Source organism: Falco cherrug, chromosome 9 (assembly GCF_023634085.1).
Source record: "Falco cherrug isolate bFalChe1 chromosome 9, bFalChe1.pri, whole genome shotgun sequence".
NCBI classification, from domain to species: Eukaryota; Metazoa; Chordata; class Aves; order Falconiformes; family Falconidae; genus Falco; species Falco cherrug.
Window position 1 is genome coordinate 52,427,003 of NC_073705.1, and position 20,955 is coordinate 52,447,957.

The 20,955-nt window shown below is 39.9% G+C and overlaps 1 protein-coding gene across 2 annotated transcripts; it reads left to right on the plus strand.

Annotated features, from left to right (window-relative positions):
* Positions 1–15: 15 nt before the first annotated feature.
* Positions 16–20,643, plus strand: ACADSB (acyl-CoA dehydrogenase short/branched chain). Of its 2 annotated transcripts, none has more exons than XM_055720537.1 (11): positions 16–111; positions 4,604–4,763; positions 5,698–5,798; positions 7,703–7,909; positions 8,338–8,508; positions 10,820–10,945; positions 11,307–11,399; positions 14,132–14,221; positions 15,803–15,940; positions 16,623–16,722; positions 17,409–20,643. In XM_055720537.1, exons 1-11 carry the CDS (start codon positions 73–75, stop codon positions 17,477–17,479), a joined length of 1,296 nt encoding a protein of 431 aa, XP_055576512.1. In that variant the 5' UTR covers positions 16–72; the 3' UTR covers positions 17,480–20,643. The 2 variants fall into 2 exon arrangements, with proteins under 2 accessions (XP_055576512.1, XP_055576511.1); XM_055720536.1 differs by having other exon boundaries at positions 20–111; positions 4,601–4,763.
* The last annotated feature ends 312 nt before the right edge of the window (positions 20,644–20,955 follow it).

Here is a 20,955-nt window from a genome sequence, read left to right on the forward strand (position 1 = left end):
CGGGGGCGTGGCCCGCCGCTCAGCGGCGCGGCGCGCGCATCAGGGCGGGGCCGGCCCGCGGCGGGCGCTAACATGGCGGCGGCGGGCGGCTGGTTGAGGAGCTGCGCGAAGGTGAAGCGGGGCGCCTGAGCGCGGGAGAGGGGTGGGCCCTCCTCTCCTAACCGGGGTGCCGGCCTCCTCTGACGCTTCCGCGGGTGCCTGAGGGAGGGGTGAGCGGGGGATGTGCCGTGCGCGGCGGGCCCGCGCCTGGCCTCTCCCTGCCCCTCGCCGCAGGCTGCTGAGGGGGCCCCGCCGGCCCGGTACGCGGCTCCCCGGTGCCACCGGTGGGGAAGGGCTGCCGCGGCCGGCCGGGGGCGGCTCCCGGCGGGAGCTGAGCGCGGGGGCTCGGAGCTGGCGGGGCGCAGGCGGCCGGTTCAGGTGCAGCTCTGCAGGGGCCTGAGGGTGGGTTTGCAGGCGCTCGGCTCCTTTGCCTTGCCGGTTCTTTGCATGGAGGGGTGCTGTCAGGTAACGCCTTGCTAAGAGAAGCTCTTGCTAGTCTTGTGAAGCGGCTTGTAGTTGGAGCAGCTGACACGCCTGTGAGGAGACAGCACGGCTCCAGCAGCTGTGGTGCTTTCACGTCTGCTTTACTTACCTAAGCAAGCTTGTGGCGCCACAGGGATAATCAAAAGGCGAAGGAAAGAAGCAGGATACCAGGGTTCGTGCCATGCATGAGCTTCTACTGTGTAGACTGAGAAAACAAACTGTCTGGGACCTTCTCATGGCAGCTTGTGTGTGTGTGGTGACAGCAAATAAAGAAAATCAACCCCATAAATGAGAGCAAGCAAGCTTCCTGTGATGAAGCTTCTCAGCTTAGAAACAGGAGCTGGCTGGAAACCAGCTAGAACAGATACAGGAGTGGAAGTCATCAAGGAAGGCAGAGTGAGCTTTGGAAAATATATTGCTTTGGGCTTTATCTTAATGCTGCTGCCAGGTCTACCAGCATTTAAAGTCTTGTTTCAGATTGTATAAAACAAACAAGGAAGCTGAAATAACTGATCTTTAAAGAGCTGAGGTAGAGGTAAGAATTGAGATAAGCAGAAAAATCAATGTTATCAGCAACCCAGAAACCAATTTTCAAATACTTGTGTTCAGTAGGGTAAGTAGTATGAATCTTGTAGCAGTGGACATCTTTACCTTACCTACAGAAAATAAGGGAAGGGAAGCAGTATCAAAAGATTTGAGTAATACACATACTTTAAAAAGCTATCTGTAAGTTAGTAATATGTATGACTTCTAAGAATAAAAATGTAAACAATAATGTAGTGAGTTGATTTTTTAAAAATGTAGGTGTTGAAATAAAACATAATTTCTACACCATGCTATTAGTCTGGCATACCTGTGGGTTGCTGCTGTGTCCGTGGGTGTTGCCAGTACAGCTCTCATCCCTTGGGACCATCCTACTGGTTGTAAGACTTTTCAAGGTAACCTTGTGATAAATACTGCTTTTGTTCTGTATGTACACTGAGGGCTGCCTTTGTTTCTCTTGCTGCAGTAGGATGCCTTTCCCTGCTGCTCTCAAGTGAGTTGATTTCAGTGGAAGAGCCTCCACGTGAAAGCTGTGGGGAGAGGGGAAGGCTTGGGGTGGTTTCTACTAAGGGATGGTTCCCGTGAGTGGTAACTTTCTCAGAACCTTTGGCATGTTGCCAAGAACAGGCCTGCTGTAGTGGCCGTAACCTGTAACAAACACTAAGCTGTTTACTGTGTTTCAAAGCTTCTACTTGCTAGCCAGGCATTTGGCAGGTCACCTCTGCCGATACAGCCCCATGCGCTTGTGTTTGACCTTGCTGGGCTGCTTTTAATCAAGTTTGTCTGGCTTCCCGTTTTCATGAAAGCATCTGAGAAAAATCAGTGTATTTTTTGTGGTCTACAAGATCTGTACTTCTTGCTTTGCGTGAAGCAGAGTGCTCTGCATGAGTTTCGTGATATGTTCACCTGTGGGGTTGATAATTCTACACCCAAGCATCAGGTGCCATCAAACAAAAGTAGAGGTAATCCCAGAGTAATACTAGTTGTTTCAGCAGTACTGGCTTATTGCCTACTGACTGTACCTACCTGCAGATTTTCAAAAAGATTTGTATTCCTAAGAAGGCACTGTGCATTTTTTCCCGATGGCTCTTGGTCAGTACCAGTAAAATATTCTCAGTGATTCATCTTCGGTTAAGCTACCATAACAGAAGAATGCTTTTTTCTTTGTACTTGGAAATAAAGTAGTGGAAGAAGCAGGAAATATGTGTGATTTCTAATCCTATAACTACTCAGGAAGCATACCATGTTAAATATATGTGTGTGTGCATACTTAGGTTTTTCCTTATCGGACCTTGCTAAGGATATAGACTTACACAGGTGGATGTTTGCGCACCTGGGTGTTGAGTGACCCTACCATAGTTGGATGTTCTGCAAATAATCTTTTCCTGACTTGACAGCTTCCAGAACATGGTTGCCTTGGTTTTTATCTATAATAGAGTAGCTTGCTCTGTTTTTCTGTGAAGCCTATGGTCATGCCAGTAACTTCGTCTTCATTTGAAAGTGTTGCAGCTATTGCTGGTCATCCAATCTTTGTATTCATGAATCAGCCCCACTAGTCAGTGTTTGGTTTATGTGACCAGGGGTGTCGAATGTGAATGAACATTGAATGTTCACAGCAATATTTTCTGTATTACCACTTCTTACTGTGTTTTTTGTTGTCATGCATGACTGGTTGTGCTAAAGTTGGAGTTTTCCTTCCCATAATAGACTTATGCATCTTGTCTCTAAGACAAAAAAAGAGTCCGTAGATCTGTTTTACATCAGTTCTTCAGCCAGGCAGATGACAAGTGTTGAAAGCCAACATGAAAGAGAGTGAATTATTAGAAGGATCAAAGGAATTTTTACTTCCTGACCCTGAAGTTTCTGCCATTTTTTGAGGAATGCTGCTATCACAGTGTGCATTGCAAAATTGTCCTGCGTTCTGTGAGCCAAATAGCAGTCTGGTTACGGCATAGTCAGTCGGTCTCCTCGCTTTGGGGTTAAGAATGCATGTTGGCAAAAATGGATGTTGGCAGGCATATGCTCATGTATACGTTATTTTTATGGCACAGCTGTGTGTCTGCTGGAGGTTTCTGTCAGCAGTTGTCTTGGTGAGACATTAATATCTCCACAATTTAGACTAACATAGCAGAAGTGACAGAAATCTGCAGCAAAGATCTGATCTGTAGATGTTAGCCACAGAGTAAGCTGGGTTTAGGGAGCCATGAGAGCAAAGCCATTTTCTGTCTTGTCTCTTTGGAGATCAGTCAGTTGAGTTGAACTTGCTTCTTTTTTGAATACTGCTTTTCAGGAATACATTTTGCAGCAGTTGAGCTACTGTGTTAGCCTGTTGCTTTTTAAGCCAGATCATATTTATTATGCTAACTTTTTTTTAAATCCTAAGAAATTAGTGTGTCATTGGAAAGTGTATTAACTTTCAAACCAAACGTTCCTTTCTGAAGCCTGCTGTTACCTACTTCATTAAGTCTTTGAACACAAAGTAGTTCATAGGTCTCCAAGGTACAAAACTAATTACCTGTCACATTATCTATGTCTACCATTCTGACAATCAACTATATGTAGCTTGCTGCCAAAGCCACTGTCCTGTTCATTTTTGTGACTTTTGCCACATGAGCTTAACACCATTCCCCCTATAGTAAAACACTCTAATACCTCTGCTCTCTTGGTTGGATAACCAGTGCTTCTTGATCTCATTTGAAATTGTTGTATACCATGGATAAATGGGAAGGGGTTAATTTTAGTTCCTTCCTGTACTTTTTAAATAAGTCAGCCAAATAAAACACATTAGGTATTAGTTACATGGTATTATTAACATACTAACTATAGGATTTAAACTTAACTGTGTAGAAATTAACTATACAGAGGCATGCAAATACCAGGGCTTCGTCTATCAAATGTCTGCTCCTTCTGAAAATCATTAAGTAGTGGAGTTTGAACACAAAAATCCACAGTGCTGTTAGAAGTTCTGCCCTTTCACAACATTACCAATAATCCAGATAAAGTGCTGTCAGATAGCTTTAGAAACAAGAGTTGCTGGTCTCTAGAAAGCCAGGTAGAAACCTTAAGATAAAGTTGACAGGTCTTCTATGAAAAACATCTGTATGTCTATTTCACATTTACTCTTGTATTTGTTAATTAAGGTATTCTGTCAAAATAGATGCTTACTACATGAGCATTGCAATGGACTTGCAAAATCATCTATAAAAATAAACACTATCAGCAGGATTTATTTGGTGTAAATGCCAAAATTGACTAAAATTAATGTTTGAATACTTTGTAGAGCAGCATTGTGTTAGCAAACTTAGAAAGAAAATTGCGTGGGGTTAAAAGTGTAATTAAAGGATATTATGTTTTAGGACACTGCGGGAGGGGTGGGGGATGTAAATCTTCTCAAAACCTTTCAAACTAGAAATTGAATGTAAGTTACATTTCCTGATCATTTACTGAATAAAAACACTACGTAAAATTTTGTACTGCTGTCTGTATACAAATACAAATTCTATTAACTGTTTGCATGTTCTGTATTTATTATCAGCAGCTGAAAAGAAATATGCCAGCGTACTTGGCTCCTTGGCGGGCTTATCCACATGTCTTTAGATCCTCCAAATCGGAACTGATGCCAAATCTAGCCAGTGATGGAGTTGTCTGTGCTCCGCTTCAGACATTCACCGAAGAGGAAACAATGCTGAAAAATATGGGTACCTATTTTCTGTGTAGTTAAAATTCAGAAATACTTAACTAGAAGGGAAAGTTTGGCTTAGAAGTTTCTTTACTTAATTCTAGTTAAATGTTGAGATTATTTTGTGGGATTGTGCTTAATTTTAAAACTGCTTTAATTCACAAGAGAAAAATGTAATGTTCTTTTTTCATGTTACCATAGCACAGTTCCACGTACCACAGTGGAGTGTACTCTGCATAAATAAATGTTAACTGTTTAAAACTGTTGCTGTCACAGAAGTTGCCTGGCATTGACTCGTGCCCTTTCTGAAGTGTTTAGTTCAGCTCCAGTTAACTGCTCCAGCTGGTTGTGAGAGATTTCAAGTATACCCAGAATGGTGACAGATGTGGTGTGAGTGTCTGCAATGCAGCCAGGCCTGCGCAAAGAAGACAGTGTTTCAGAAGGGATCCTCAGAGCAAAGGTGAAAGAGTGAGGACCTGCACATCTGGGAGAGAGCTTACAAAAGGCCCTGATTAAACAAAGCAGTCTCAGGATTTTGTTCACTCAAAATAACATGCATTAAAGCCTGAGACCATCTTACCAAAATGCAGGTTTAATTTACAGAAATACAATACAGCTAACCAAATAAGGGATGTATTTGAAATAATTTGCATAATTTTTTTGGTCAACCAATGTTACATAAGTGTTGCTGAGATGCTTTCAAAGTTTCTGAATTTATAGGAAGTATTTGCTTTGATGTAGAGAGTTATAGCTAAGTTCAGAATGTAATTATAATTGAGTCTTGTGGCAGGTAGGTCATCTTGTTTCAATTGGGCAACTTTCTTTTTATTAACTTGTCTGGGAGAGTCAGGGAATACATACATAACCTGTCAAAAGTACCACATTACTGTTATATTGATCTTCAAAGAAAGTGTTACAATACTTACATGCTTTCTTTCTTGTCCTCTTTACAGTGGCAAAATTTGCTCAGGAGCAAGTTGCACCTCTGGTGCAAAAAATGGATGAGAATTCAAAAATGGAAGACTCTGTAATACGAGGATTGTTTGAACAAGGGGTCTGCACACTTTTACTTATTTTTTTATTCAGAAAGTGATACAATTTTGTTAGTCTCTAGCTGTGCACTTTTCAGATTTTTAGCTTAAAAGATTGAGAGATATAATTCATGTGAACTAGTGAATCATTAAAAACTTCTGATTTATCAACAGCAAGGTAACTTTCTCTTCTTTTCCACTGCATTATCACTCTCCATCTTTTACTGTAATACTGCTTCCATCTCTCCTTCTTACATACCACATTCTTCATCTTACCTTTGAGTTCCTTGACTCCCCCTCACCTCACTATTTGGATTTTTTTAACTGGATAAGCATAATTGCATAGAATGTTAGAACCACCATGACTCAGATAAGTGTTGCTGGAAAAAGGTATCGGGAGTCCTGTGTCCTTGGTGGGCAGTCTCACGAGGACTTGTGTAACAGCTATTGTGGTGTTCGTTCCTGGATTCGATTTTAGCCTTTCCTGCTATCAAACCTAAAGCTTGTCTGTGTTTAGAATGTCATTTCATATAATGTCAACAGCAAATAATAGACTTCTGTTGAGATTGCAGTTGTTCTGGAAAATTTAATTACATTAGGGTGATGATTGGCGCGTATAATGAATGTTAGTTATTTCTTGCGTTAATGTGCATGTTGTCTGCCGAGGCGTGAGCCAAGCCATTGACCATTCCCCACCGCATCTCCTGGAGGAGCTGGCTGCTCCTGGCGGGGGCAGGTGTCCCCCTCACTGGGTACAAGCCTGGTGGGTGGCCAGGCCCAGAGCGTGGTGGTGACAGGAGTCACCCCCCGCCGGCGGCCATCACACGTGGTGCTCCCCAGGGCTCGGCGCTGGGGCCGGCTCTGTTTAATCTCCTGATCGATGACCCGGGTGAGGGGATCGAGTGCCCCCTCAGTCAGGTTCCGGCCCACACGCAGCCGGGGGGAGCGCTGACCTGCCAGGGGGCAGGGGGCTGCAGAGGGACCTGGGCAGGCCGGGCCGAGGGGCCGAGGCCACCGGTGTGAGGGTCACCCCGGGTCCGTGCCGGGCCCTGCCCGTGGGGCACAGCCGCCCCCGGCAGCCGCGGGCTGGGGCTGGGGGGCTGGGCAGCAGCGGCTGGGCATGAGCCCCCCGTGTGCCCAGGGGGCCGAGAAGGCCAGCAGCACCCTGGCTGGTAGCCGAAGCAGCGTGGCCAGCAGGGCCAGGGCAGCGCCCGTCCCCCTGCGCTGGGCACTGGCCAGGCCGCCCCTCGAAGCCGGGCTCAGCTCTGGGCCCCTCACTCCCAGACAGACCCTGAGGGGCCGCAGCGTGTCCAGAGCCGGGCAGGGGGCTGGGCAGGGGGCTGGGGCACAGGGCTGGTGGGCAGCGGCTGGGGGAGCTGGGGGGGCTCAGCCTGCAGAAAAGGGGGCTCGGGGGGCCCTGATGGCTCTCAGCTCCCTGGCAGGGGCTGTGGGCAGGGGGGGTCGGTCTCTGCTCCCAGGGAACCAGCCACAGGACAAGAGGGAACGGCCTCGAGTTGCGCCAGGGGAGGGTTAGGTTGGGTGGCAGGGAAAGTTCTTCTTCACCAAAAGGGTGGGCAAGCCCTGGCACAGGCTGCCCAGGGAGCTGGTGGGGTCACCAGCCCTGGAGGTATCTAAAAGGGGTGTAGGTGTGGCAGTTAGGGACACGGGTTAGCGGTGGGCTGGGCAGTGCTGGGTTGGTGGTTGGACTCAATGATTTTAAACCTTATGATCTCCAACCTAAATGATTCTACGATTCTGTGAAGAATTGTCATTTTTTTCAGGGTATTGAAAGAAAACAGGTCTGGGAAAGGATCTGGAAATACTTATATTCTGTGGTTTTTATTTTAATCTCTTAAGTGTCAGCTTGGACTAACAAGTTGTTGACAGGAACTAACAGGTCTATATATTTCCATCTTTTACATTTCAGCTGATGAGTATTGAGCTTGGGGAAGAATATGGAGGAACTGGAGCTTCATTTTTTTCAGTCATATTGGTGGTGGAAGAATTGGCCAAAGTTGATCCAGCTGTAGCTCTTCTATGTGAACTCCAAAATACACTAACAAATAAGTTGTTTACCACATACGGAACAGAAGAACAAAAGAGAACTTACTTGCCCAGAGTGGCTAAAGATACAGTGAGTGAAAGTCTTACTTTACTAAACTATAATGTAGTTTTTACTACCAAAGTAACGTTACTGGGGTGTGTTTTTTTGTGACTACAGCACTGGAAAGTATCTTTACATGTGAACTTTGAAACACTGGTTAGAGCTGAGATCTGTGGTGATATAGATGCGTCCTGTCATCAGTAGCTGAGAGGTAAAAGTGGAAAGGCGTTTATTAGCTTCATTAAAATTTAATTTACTGTGGAACAGAACTTTAAAGCAGTTGACTTTGAGAGACACGTAATTACATAGTTCTATTCTTAATCTCCTTATCTGAAACTTAGCTACTTGGATGCAATAGGTTAAACTGAGTGCTTGTTTATAGCTATTTTCATTGCAGAATTTGTTATATGTTGGGCCTATGTGTTCAGTAAAAATTAATTTTTCCCTTCAATTGACAGATAGGCAGTTTCTGTCTTTCGGAGGCTGGGTCTGGCAGTGATGCTTTTTCTTTGAAGACTCGCGCTGAAAAGAAAGGAGACTACTATATTATCAACGGCTCAAAGATGTGGATTAGCTTAGCAGAACATGCAGGAGTTTTCTTTGTGATGGCAAATACAGATCCATCCTTAGTAAGTTGCTAAAGTTAGTTGCATTTCAGTGACAGCTGATGGTACATGAAACTATGGATTTTGTATTAATAATCTGATGTTAAAGGTTAATATTCTTTGCACCTTTTCCTAGCTGACAGCAAACCTTCAAAAATATTTCCCAAGAAAAATTGAGAACTTGCTGAGCGATTGAATAAATTTCTTCCACCAGGGAAAATAAAAATGTCAGAATGATAATTGCTTAGGTGAAGAGCACAGCATGCATTGATATTATTCTCAGTAGCGCAAGAACACGCAAGTCTAAGCCTTTCCAACCCTTCTGGCTTAATGGACAAGTTGGTGTTAAAATGCAAAATAGAGCCTGGGCTACATGCGCTGAAAAACCTAACAAGTATACTGTAGGAAAGTGTGTTCAGGTAAAAAAATACATAGCTGAATATCCTTTTTTCAAGTTTTGTCACCAATTTGGATGTAGATTGATAAAAGTCAGCTGCAGACTTTAAAATGTACTGTACCAGTATGGTAGAGTAATAATCAAATACAAAACTACATTGTTTAAAAAAATGTACTTATTTTTTAAACATCTTCCAGTATCTCCTTCTTAAAAAATTAACTTGAAGGTACTTATTTTAAAAATTGAATTTTCATGTTTTGACTAAATAAGAAAAGGGAGGTTTCTGCAATTGTATTGAGCAGTTGAACATCATGTCACTTTCTTAATTTTTATTAATTTCTTCACAAGCTGGTGGGTGGTTTTGAGAGTACTATATACATTGAAAATATATTCAGTAAGCTGGTTTCTATATTTGTTAACTGCTGTACATCGCCATATAATCTGGAGTTGTTTCTGGTTTAATGTAACATTTTAAAAATATTTAATTTATTGTCTGCTTAAAGTTAGAAGTTTGCTTTTAAATATTCGAGAAGATTAAAAGTCAGTGTTGCTCAAAGATTAAATAACAGTTGGCATCAGTATAAATAAGAAAACAGACCAGTGTAGAACTGTGTACTGAAATGGACCCTTTGCACCAGTGGCTCCCATTTATTGAGGTGGGCTGTCATTAAGGTGAGGTTGACACAGCAGCCTGCTCTTTCATAAGAGGCAACTCTTCCAGAAGAGCCACAAGACTCTTTCTACCTCTCAGTGTCACTCTCTTAAGTGAGAGGAGGTGCTGTGGATGTTAGGGACAGAAAGAGATGGAAACATGGCCAGGAACATCTCACATTTCTGTCTCATGGACCTTGTAGTATGTTGCTTAAGAGACACTGCTGTGGTTCTGGCTGGGGGAAACGCTGAGGAAGCAAGAATGAGTGATGGAGAGAGAACTGGGAATAGGAATTACACAAAGGAAAAAGTGACAGCTATCAGGAATCACTATTCTGTTCTTCAAGAATCTAGTTTAAGGTATCAAACGTGAAGATCGTAAGCCTGTATATAAGAGAAGCTAATATTTAGATTAGCTGTACAATCTATGTGTCGTCACATGCATTAGTGTCCTGTCCAGATTGTTATCTGAATACCAAATCAACTCTGGGCTTTTTGATAACTTTTTGATAGCGTCATAATGATTTCAGACTACTTTATTGGTTATATTTCCACTACCTCTAAAGTGAGGAAATACATACCAACATTCTGCAACCTGGAATCACAAGGAGAATGTGTGCACCGATTCTGGGTGTTAAATTAGGTCTGTTACAATGCTTACAATTGTGCAGCTCTTCCAATATTCACACATAGTTCCCAGAGACGCCAGCCTCATCAGCCAGGGCTCTTACTTTGGACACCTTTAAAAGGAAGAGTATATATGCAGGCTTATATGAGAAGAGTAGCAGAAAAAATTAGGCTTAAGTGAAGTCTTGCATCCTATAGAATCATCTGACAGATGGGTTTAGAGCCATTATTCATTTGACCACTATAGTCTGAAGATACCCAATATCTTCTTGCAGTCTGTTGTTTGGCTGTTGACATATGTTCCAACAGCAAGCAGTAACTTCACAGCAATAACCTGCTTTCCCAGTGATTTCCAGTATAGAGAGGCACCACAGTCCTGTTTCATGTACGTAATACCAGCCCTCTTGTCTTACCAAGAGAACTTTTAAGGTTTTTCTGATTATGTTTTCCACACGGAATATTTTAATAGAAAGGTATCTCTGGCCTCTGTTAAACCAAAATTAGCAGGGATATCGGGAACAGGTGGTGGTGCCAGTGTTTTATTTCGTAATACAGTATTAAACAAGTGTAAAATTTCAGTATTGGAATGAGATATTTAGACCAGCATTTGGTGTCGTTAGTATAAAAAACAGTCCTTGAATATTTTGTAATTCATCCTAGGGATACAGGGGAATTACATGCTTCATAGTAGATCGCAACACAGAGGGCCTACATGTAGGGAAGAAGGAGGACAAGCTTGGAATCAGAGCATCTTCTACCTGCCCAGTGACATTTGAAAATGTTAAGGTATTGTAAGTTGTTTGGCTATTGAAGCATAATTTGTGTACAGTATTGATTTTTTGACCTATTTTAACTTTTTCCTCCCTGTTCTTTCACGGATGTCTTGAGGAGGGTTGGATTTCTTAAATTTTGATACGTTTTTTTCTCAGTCATCAGTTTGTAATGACATGTATCAGGAAATGTTCTGATCAGATATTCTAGGAATCAAATGTCTGGCTTATATTTTATACCTTTATGAGGCATAACATTATGTCATAAAGTTTATGAGGAACATTAAATAAAACACGTACACTGTTTCACCTGTGAACCCTACTAGCAGTTGCAAACCAGAAAAGAACAGGAATAATTGAGTTGTTTCATTCTTTAGGTTCCTGAGACCAATATCCTGGGACAGGTTGGACAAGGCTATAAGTATGCAATTGGAATGCTAAATACTGGCAGGATAGGTATTGCTGCACAGGTGGGTGATTTTGTTTAATACTGAATATAACCAGTACGTCACTTTGAATTTGAATTGAAATTTACAGAATATTTAAAGTTAGTAAGAATAAACTTTAGAAAATACTTTATTAAAAACTGAATTGCCACTAGATGTCACTATTCCTGTAGCTAAGTTACAGCAAAATACTAAACCAACTGTAAATGGTAGAATTCTCCTTTGGTGACATAAGCAGTAGATTTAGAAAATATTAAATAGCAATTAGTTTGTCTTTGGTGGTTAACTTATTGCTGATGAAATATATCAACAATTTTATCTTCCATTATGCAAATTTATTTTACAAAGAAAACTAGCTTTGGAAAATATAACACACTGAAATGTATAATACTAATGTTTCCAATTGTGATTGTATGGGATTGCCAAATGCGACCTTACATTAACTGATGCTTTCCCAACAACTTATTTTTAAAAGTCAACTTACTTTTAAAATAAATGTGATATTTTTATAGCAGAAGTGTCCTAGTTTGTTGTTGCGTTTGAAAATTGAACTTTATGGCATCTTGGGGGAAAACATTTATTGGCCTTGGAGTTATTTCAAAATGTTGTATTTTGTTGTAAACTCAATTTGGATCTCAGATTGCTGTTGATTTCAGTGGAAATCAGGGTCAGCCCTAAAATAAAATTACTTATGGCAAGTTTTTATATTTTTAATTTACTTCTGAAAGTAATCTTTTCTTTGATTCTACTTTGTTGTGGGTGTAGTTGTGCTGTATATGATGTAATATGTCTGTACTACCAGTCTGCCTTACCTTTTGCCCTAGTTTGCAGGCAGACCAGAAGTAATTGTCCTCATGAAAAACACTATGCTGATAAATGGATTGGCTTTTGTATCATTACTCAAGATTACCTGTGGCTGAACTTTGTCTGATACGGCATTTAAAAAACTGGGCCTGTGGGCCCCATTGTTCCCAGAGAATATGGATAAAGTAGAGGCACTGGCAGTAAAATATATGGTCTGGATTTTACTCTTAATTACTCCAAGTTACACTTATAACCTGAAGTTAATATCAGGTAGTTGTTATATCTTAGTTACTACTTTGTTGGCATCTCCAGATTAAGAGAAATGTACTCGAATGGACAAGAACAGCAGTTCTAAAGCCCTGTAATACTGAATTTAGTTTTAAAAGATAACGAACATTTCATAAAATGGAATTGTGGCTGTGAGAACAGTCTCAGATAGTTTTAGTGCAAGGTAGCTGCGTATATTGTTCTGGGTGCTGTAGTTGATATACGTGGTTCATCTATATGAGTTTATATAAGAAGGCAACAAATCTGGTAATACAGCTGATTAGCAGCAGACTGTGTTATTTTCTCATGTTATTTATGTATTGTGTGGTTTTTTTCTAAAACCTTAAATGATGGAGTAGATATCTGAACCCAGTCAGAATCATGTTTTTGTCTTCCTGGGGCCCTTGGCTTTCAGCTTAATATGCAGGTCAATCAAAAAATACCTATACACTCTTGTACATCGTTACAAGTAGTTTGACTAAGCCACTTGATGTGGCCGCTGACCGCCACATTGTGGAATCCCTTCCTGACTTTACAAGATTCCAATTTTACCATATACTGCTGCCTTGCTTCTTGATAGTTCTTCACGCCATTCATTTCCCCCCCCCTTGTTTTTTTCTTTTACTTATCTGATGCTTTCCCTAATCTTAATTTCCTATCTTTGTTTTTTGTAGGAAAGAAATTAGGTAGAAACAATGCATTCAGATGGATGGTAGTTATATAATGAAACCAACTGATCTTATTTCCTAATAGCTATATATGCCAAGGTATATGAAAGTCAAGGTCCTTTCTTTGCTGTCTTGTTTGGAATGCAATACACTCCTCAAAATTTAGTAGTTAAAAAAATGTAAAATTAACTTACTTTCCAGATTTCATAATGTTTCTTTAGGCTAACAAATCAGACACTAGGATAGATGCGAGTTACTTCTTTATAAATGTTCATGTGTAGTTTTCCCGTGTGTTATCCTCCAAGATAAAAATTATGTTTTGCTCTCTTCACTGCTGAGTGAAGAGAGTGTGTGAAAAAGCAGTGGGTCTTCTAAACTTGTTCTGCAGAGTTGCTTTTTCTAGAAAATTCTGGAAGAAATGTTCTCTCTCCTCCCACTACGCTAGTTTTCTAACTTCTGAAATAAATTCCTAATTCTGACAGTCCAGTGTCTTCTATAAAATGAAAAATTATTTTGATTATGGAAATAGCTTTGAATAATCATTCAAATTATTTTTCCTTTAACAGTGTAATGTAGATCTGTAGCTTACGGTAATTTTCTCATGTAATTAAGAATTTTCCAAGAAACACTTAATATTCATGCAACCACTGTTGGCCCTTAAGTTTTGTTCAAAAATTAGTGATGGTGTTTTCACAAATATTTGCCTGTACTAATAAAGTTTCTTTCATGAATGGAATAGGCTTATTCCTCAACGTCTTCTGTTTTGTTTTGTCATAACTCACCTCGGTACATCTAGTAACTGTAAAATTCTGGCTTTTGAGATTCTATATAGAACCTTTATTATATTTTAGCTTTGTGTAAGTTTTAGCAATCCCTAGGTAAGAAAACTTAACTTTCCTCCTGATAACAAGCTTTTTACAAAGGGTGAACTGCCTAATCAGAAGATCAACTGTTACGGTCTCCATTAAGTGCATTCAATTAACTAATTTTTAGTTACATATTTCTTATTTCTTACAGATGTTAGGACTGGCACAGGGATGTTTTGACCATACAGTTCCCTATACAAAGGAGAGAGTCCAGTTCGGGAAAAGCGTATTCGATTTCCAGGTACTTGTTAATGTACACATAGGAAATTTCCTCCATGAAAGTAGCACTTATGACTGTAGATGAAGTCAGTAAAATGAATAATCTGATTTGCATAATTTGTACTGCACCTTGTGCCATGTCTCTCCTCCTCAATATCTGAGAATTTTTCAGAAGCATTTCGGATGAGCATTCATCTGCCACATCAAATACATGAGTTCAGTGCTATATGCCTTTGCAAGTACCATATAAATAATTGAAAACTTCAAAACATTACTGACATAACTCCTTTTGCTTGATAGCATATTGACAGCCTTTGAAAATAATGCACATGGAACTCCTTTCTTTTCTGATTTTGATATCACTGTGTTGAATGTATTCCAGTTTTTATACCCTTTCATGAGGCATAGGGGAAGGCCTTTTTCTGGAGACACTAGAAATTATAAGAAGATGAGGAAAACTGATTGAGTTATTGGATTTCCTGTGCTATACAAAGACATTTCGTTTTCAGGATAATATCTGTATCTTAAACCAAAAAAGACTCTTTGTTGCAAAAATGATGTATAGTTTAATAAGGAAGATACATAATTGTAATTACTATAGTAATTTTCTTGTTAAAAGAAACCTACATCTTGGCTGAAGAGAAGGAACATTAGTACTACTCGTAATTTATACAAATTTTAGGATGCACCCACAGATATCTAGGAAGTGATTGGAACTGCATCTTTTGAATGGAAAATGGAATTTGTAATTGCCAAATCATTTTGTTATTTCAACCTGCATCATTTTTTGCAAATTTTAGGAAGAAGAGTTAATGTTCAAGTAGGATGAATGATTTCATTGTGGTTTAGGAGCAAGTTAGACTACTAAATGTTCATTTTTCAGTCATCATAATGTTTGGGTCTCCTTAAATAAACCCATTCTTCTGTAATATCTACCATTTAGGTGTAAGCTCCATCACCTTTTTCCTTCCCCTTGAATCTGTTCATCACTCATGTCCGTACTTCCATACTGCTCCTAACTCTTGTCTCATAGCTATGGGACCTGGGAAGAAATAGTTGTCACCTTGCTAGTTGTCCACTTTAGGAGGTACTTGTTTTCAAGTCTTTCTCTGTTGAGCTCGTCAGGGACCTAGACTTGTTAACGTATGAATGTTCTCAGTAGACAGCTGCAAAATAAAAATACAGCTTTGACCTAGCCTTGTCCCTGCAGTGCTGAGGAGAATGTTAAGATTTGGCTGAAATTTTCCTTGATATTCGTGGGTGCCAATAAGTAACCCTTCTGTCCAGCCAGTCAGGCAAGAAGCTCCCCTGTACTCCTGAATCCAAGAAGAGGGAAGGAGAAGATGAGAGTGCAGTTCCTAAAAGGACTTTGGGGGCCCAGAAGTTTTCCCAGCTTCAGTGTCAATAGACGCAGAGAAATGTGGAATTACTAGTCCATCTGGATTTTTGTATTTTTACTTTAGAGTGTAGGTATGTTGCTTGGTGAAGAGCATGGTTCTTGCTAGAAATGCCAGTTGTACTTTACACGTACAACTGTACGTTGTACAGTACAGATACTGTACGAGATACTGGTTCTGGGTGACTTGTGGTGTACTCGTTACAGGGGATGCAACATCAGATAGCTCAGGTGGCCACGCAGCTGGAGGCAGCAAGGTTGCTGACCTACAACGCAGCCCGTCTTGCTGAAACAGGAAGGCCATTCATAAAGGAGGCGAGCATGGCCAAGTACTACGCTGCTGAGGTAACTTGCAGTTCCTTTATTCAGTGGATTTATTTCACTGCTGTGTAGAAAGTTCTTCTGTTACTGAACATATTACTTTTAATTCATATTTTGATGTGAAATATGTGGATGTACTTTTATCTTGCTTCTCAGTCTATGTATGGAACGTAAAGTAGGCTACCAAAGAATAAACTGCTCATGTCCTTAAATAAAATTTTGAAAAACAAGCAACAACATCCAAGGAGAAAGCGAATTAATATTTTCACTCATCTCGAGAGATTTCATTTTCTCAGAATTCTGTTTTTGTGGCTGCAGAAATGGCATGGTGAGACTTCATTTGTGACTCTTTCAACTCTGCTGGTCACAACTGTGACTCTTAAAAAGTTTCAAAACTGGATTGCTTCTGCCCCTTTGTAACTGCTGTCTTGTATACCGCTGCTAGTCTTTTTCAAAGGGCAGCATATGAACTATTGCAGTATTTAGTGGATTCTTGATGTTCTCTGATTTAGAAAAATGTCCTTTTTATTCTAAAATGGCTTGCATAAGATGAATACAAGATTACCAGTCATCTTCTTCCCACTTGTCCTAGTTTACTGCTTTTATTGCTGTTTTGGTTTTCTTTAAATAGCTACAAAGAATAAAATTTACTACCATCTGCAGGAAGTGGAGTCCTGAAATTGTAACTCTGAAACTATTTTCATAGGTTGCAACACTGACAACTAGTAAATGCATTGAATGGATGGGTGGTGTTGGATTCACAAAAAATTATCCAATAGAAAAGTATTATCGTGACTGCAAGATAGGTGAGTGACAGTTTCTAAACAAGTATTTCTTATAGCATTAGTGGTATTAAAGTTTGAGGATGAATGAGTGGCTATTTTTATTTAAGATATTTTTTCCCTGAGACTTACCAACACTGATTCAAAGGCTCAGATGTAAAAAGGTTAAACTTTAGGTATAAACATCTGTATGTAAGGCTAACTAAAATGTTTACTTAAATACCATTTAAAATACAGATACAGACATTGTGTCCCATTCTATTAACAAGATTCCAGCTCAAAAAACCTGAAAATCCCCTCTTTGGCATTAAGATCTGAATCTATGTTGAGTTTTATTCTCAAGACTTGGTTGTTTCCTAGTATAATCCTTGGACCTTACAGTCTGACATCTCTAACAATATTATCCTTTCTTTGACTTCTATTGCTGATAGCATTTGTAAATACTTAGGGTTTGTTGGTTATTTAGGAATTGCTTTTCAGGAAAACATCATTATATTGTACCAGCAGAAGTCTAACTGTTGCAGATTGTTAAATCTGAACATTTTTGTATTATAATATTATCTATGTTATTGTAATTCTGTTTCTAGAACTTGCTTAGTAAAGCTTCACTTCATAATTTGTGAGCATTTTAACTGAACTGTTAAAACAATATCTTGGTCTCTCATGTACTCACTGTGGTTTTATTCTGACCTATTTTCTTCTGATTTCAGGTACAATATATGAAGGAACTTCAAATATCCAGTTGAGCACCATTGCAAAAAGCTTAGCACAGGAGTACTGAAACCATAAGGACTTATTGACTGTTAATGGAAATTATTTTCCTGAACATTCATTGTTAATTACACATTTGTTGTTAATGCTTTTATAATTACATCATAAATAAGAATATATCATCACAGATGAAATCATAAGCAAAACTATGAATTCCCCATTTCGGGACAGTGTGTGTGTAATTCATGCAAAATCATGAATTCCACCTTCAAATTCAAATTTTGGGTTTCTGCCTTAGAGACTTCTAAGCTAACACATTGGCTGAAATTATTTTGTTGCCTTATGTTATACATGCAGCGTATCTCCACGTTGAGATTTCAAAATGAAAACAAAAGAAGCAAAATCCTTGGCCTACCTGGTGTGAATGGTGTTAGGCCACCTGAGAGAAAGGACTCAGTGTGCAGCAGAACTGTTGTATGGCACAAAGCTTCTGTTTGTTCGTGATGCCCTCTATTAGCATGGGGTACAGAAGAGGTATGTGGAAAGAGAAGTGATGGTTTCTTCTCTTCCAGGTGGAGTAATGTCTGTAGAGCTGCTGTAATTGGAGTAATTTTTATAGCAGCCCTTAGTGTGTTCTTAAGTATATCTTGGTAATTAAGCCCTTCCAGCCCCAATTTGTAGTACTGAAAGCTGGATAATATCTACCTTCCTTTCCAGCCTTCTCAGCTTTTAACGGTTTTAATCTACAAGGCTATTTATAGTTCTCCTTTCATAAAAGGTTGAGTTGAAATCTTTGTGAAATGGGGTTAAAAAAGCTCTAGTAGTTCTGCAAAAAGACAGAGATGTAAGCTAGATAATAGAAATGCTGTGACACTACCTCACGGTGGCCTTTCTGTGTTCAGTGCATTTTACAAATTTTAATCCTTCAGAGCCTTCCTGGGAGTTAGGGAGGGCCTGTTAATTTGCAGCATAGAAAACTCACTCACGGAAGTTAGTGGTTCTCTAGCAAAGTTTTTCTCCGGGGGGAGGGGAGGTTGAGAAGTATTTGCATTTTTACCCCTCTGTTTACTTTAAAATTACACATTTTATTTATGGCAGAAACCTCTTCAGTACTGGAGAACTAATTAACTAAGAATCAAGAGATGGAAGGCTTAATATGTGAAAAATCATTATAATTGCTGTAATTGGCAATTTGTTTCAAGTGTTTTTGGGAGGGACAGATTGGTTTGCTGGTTTTGACTGACTTAAAAGAATCACGTTTTTAAAGCTTGCTAGTGACTGATGATTCACTTAGAGTGGAGCTTAGAATGTTACAGGCTGAGGCTCCCAAAGGATTTTCTAGCAAAACTAGGGTAAGTGACACTTAACAAATACGATTGTTAAGGCAGACTGCGGTGCCTTATACAAAGAAACAAGCAAAGAGGAAAAGCACTATTAGAAAGTTTTCTCCTTTCAAAGGGAGGTAACTACTTTAGTGAATTAATCCCCCTACGTATATGCTTTGCCTGTTGACAGGTAAAGAATTAATGTGATAATTCTCCTAATGCCAATAAAAAAAAACCCTCCCGTATCAGTTTAACAGCTCTGAGATTTTTCAAAAATTCAAGAGTAGGAGGGTAGCCTAGATAATTTCTGAAGTTTGCTTTAGTAGTATTATTGTTGTTATCATTATTAATGCATTTCAAGTGGGTTGAGGCTTTCTTTCAGCTGAAGTGGCTAGGGAGATGGTTAGACTAGAATTAAGACTACAGACACCGCAGCAGTTAACTACAGCTATTCTGCTCAATGCAGTCTATCTGCAAGTCTAAAATAGTCATAACCGTACTACAAAATGGTTGAGTTAGCGTTGATTAACGTGATGAGTTGGGCTAATGTGGGGCAGTCCTTAGCTGCTGCAGTTTAGCCTGCTTTGCTAACATGAGTGTTAGCAGAGATCAGGTTTTGATTCATACGTTTTAATAGGTCTCCTAGTTGGAGATGCTATCTTAGCTTGTCTACTGCAGTTTTACGTGAGGCTAGGAAGTGTATGGCAATACTTAAATGACTTAATATAGAGCTAAAAGCAAACCCTTTATGGAGGAAAGTGCAGAGCTTTCAAACGACTGTTAAGGGCTGGATATCCAGGATTATGTAAAAGAACTGTCTCTGTGTAGAATTGTGTCAGGTATCCATTTGAAAACCTAATCAGGAAAAAAATCAAAATAGTGTTATTTCCTACGGTCTGAACTTGGAGGCCTAGCCCAGAAAACAACCTGAACAGCCTTATCAGCTACTCAACAGTTCTCAGAAAAGCGAGGTCAAGCCTTTAATTAATGTTACAGCTGTAAATATTTCACATCTCTCAGTTCTATATGCTATATTCTGTATGCAATAACTTTTGAAAGAAATGTGTGTATTGTAATTGGATTTTGTCCACAGAATTCTGTGGAGGAATATGTGCACAAATTAATTACAACCACTGAGTTTCTTTCATCATGTTTTAAAAGGGCACGTGCCACTGTGGAGAGCATTAGCTATTCTGGTCGCTGATTTTGGGAAGAGTTATTTCATCTCCTTAAGCCGGACTCCATTGCTGCACTAAACGCAGATGTTGGTTTAGTGATGAGATGCGCTGTGCCGTTGTCCAGGAGCTGTTAAGAGCTGCCTGCACTCCCCACCTCCTGTTGAGTTTGGGACAGGCATTTATGGATTGTCATAAATTGCGTTTCTACATTTGGCATCGTGGGCACAGGGCTGTTGATGGTGGCTGGCTGTAGCAGTAGGTGCAGGGCTGCAGAGGTGGCGTGGGGAGTGCCGGGAGGCTTTCTGTGCTGGTGATGGGACTTAAAGCTGCTTTATACTCGATATGTGTTTATATTACTGAGTTTCCCCTTTACACGCCCTTAGTCAGCCCAGTCAGTCTAGTCTGTCGTCCTGCAACAGCATCGTCAGTATCAAACGTTGCATCTGGGCTTCCCCGTTAGAAGAAAAGCCTGTATTGAGAATGTATTAAAAAGTGCCTGAATTTTATATTTGACTTGATACAATGCTCATCTCTTGTATCGGGTGATGACTCTCTAATGTGTCATCTAAATTTTTTCCCAGATCTTGCAGTTTTTGTGCTGGGAGAGAATGACTGTATCGTTTGTCAGGTTTCTTTAGTTTTATTCTGTTTGTGATAACGGTCTGAGGCAGATTTCCATGGAAAGGTTTAATCACTACTTGGGAAATACTCAAATACAACATTTTATATGACGTTTTCTATGCTGTTGTTCTTTCTTCCATATTTTCTTTTCCCCATATAAAGATTGTGTTATAAAAGGCTTATGTGAAATACGAAGTAATTGTTCATTGGGAGCCTTTTGCTATGTAAAGAATTTCCTAATTAACATGTTATTGCATTTCCATTTGGAAATCTTTTGGTAAGAGACACATTTCAAGTTCTTCCTACCAAGCTAAGCTTGATTTGAAACACAGTTACTTTGAAAGCAGCTGTCTGACTTTACTGAGCTTGCTTACTGGATACACAAAAGCTGAATAAATGTTCTTCCTTAACCCCAGAATGTA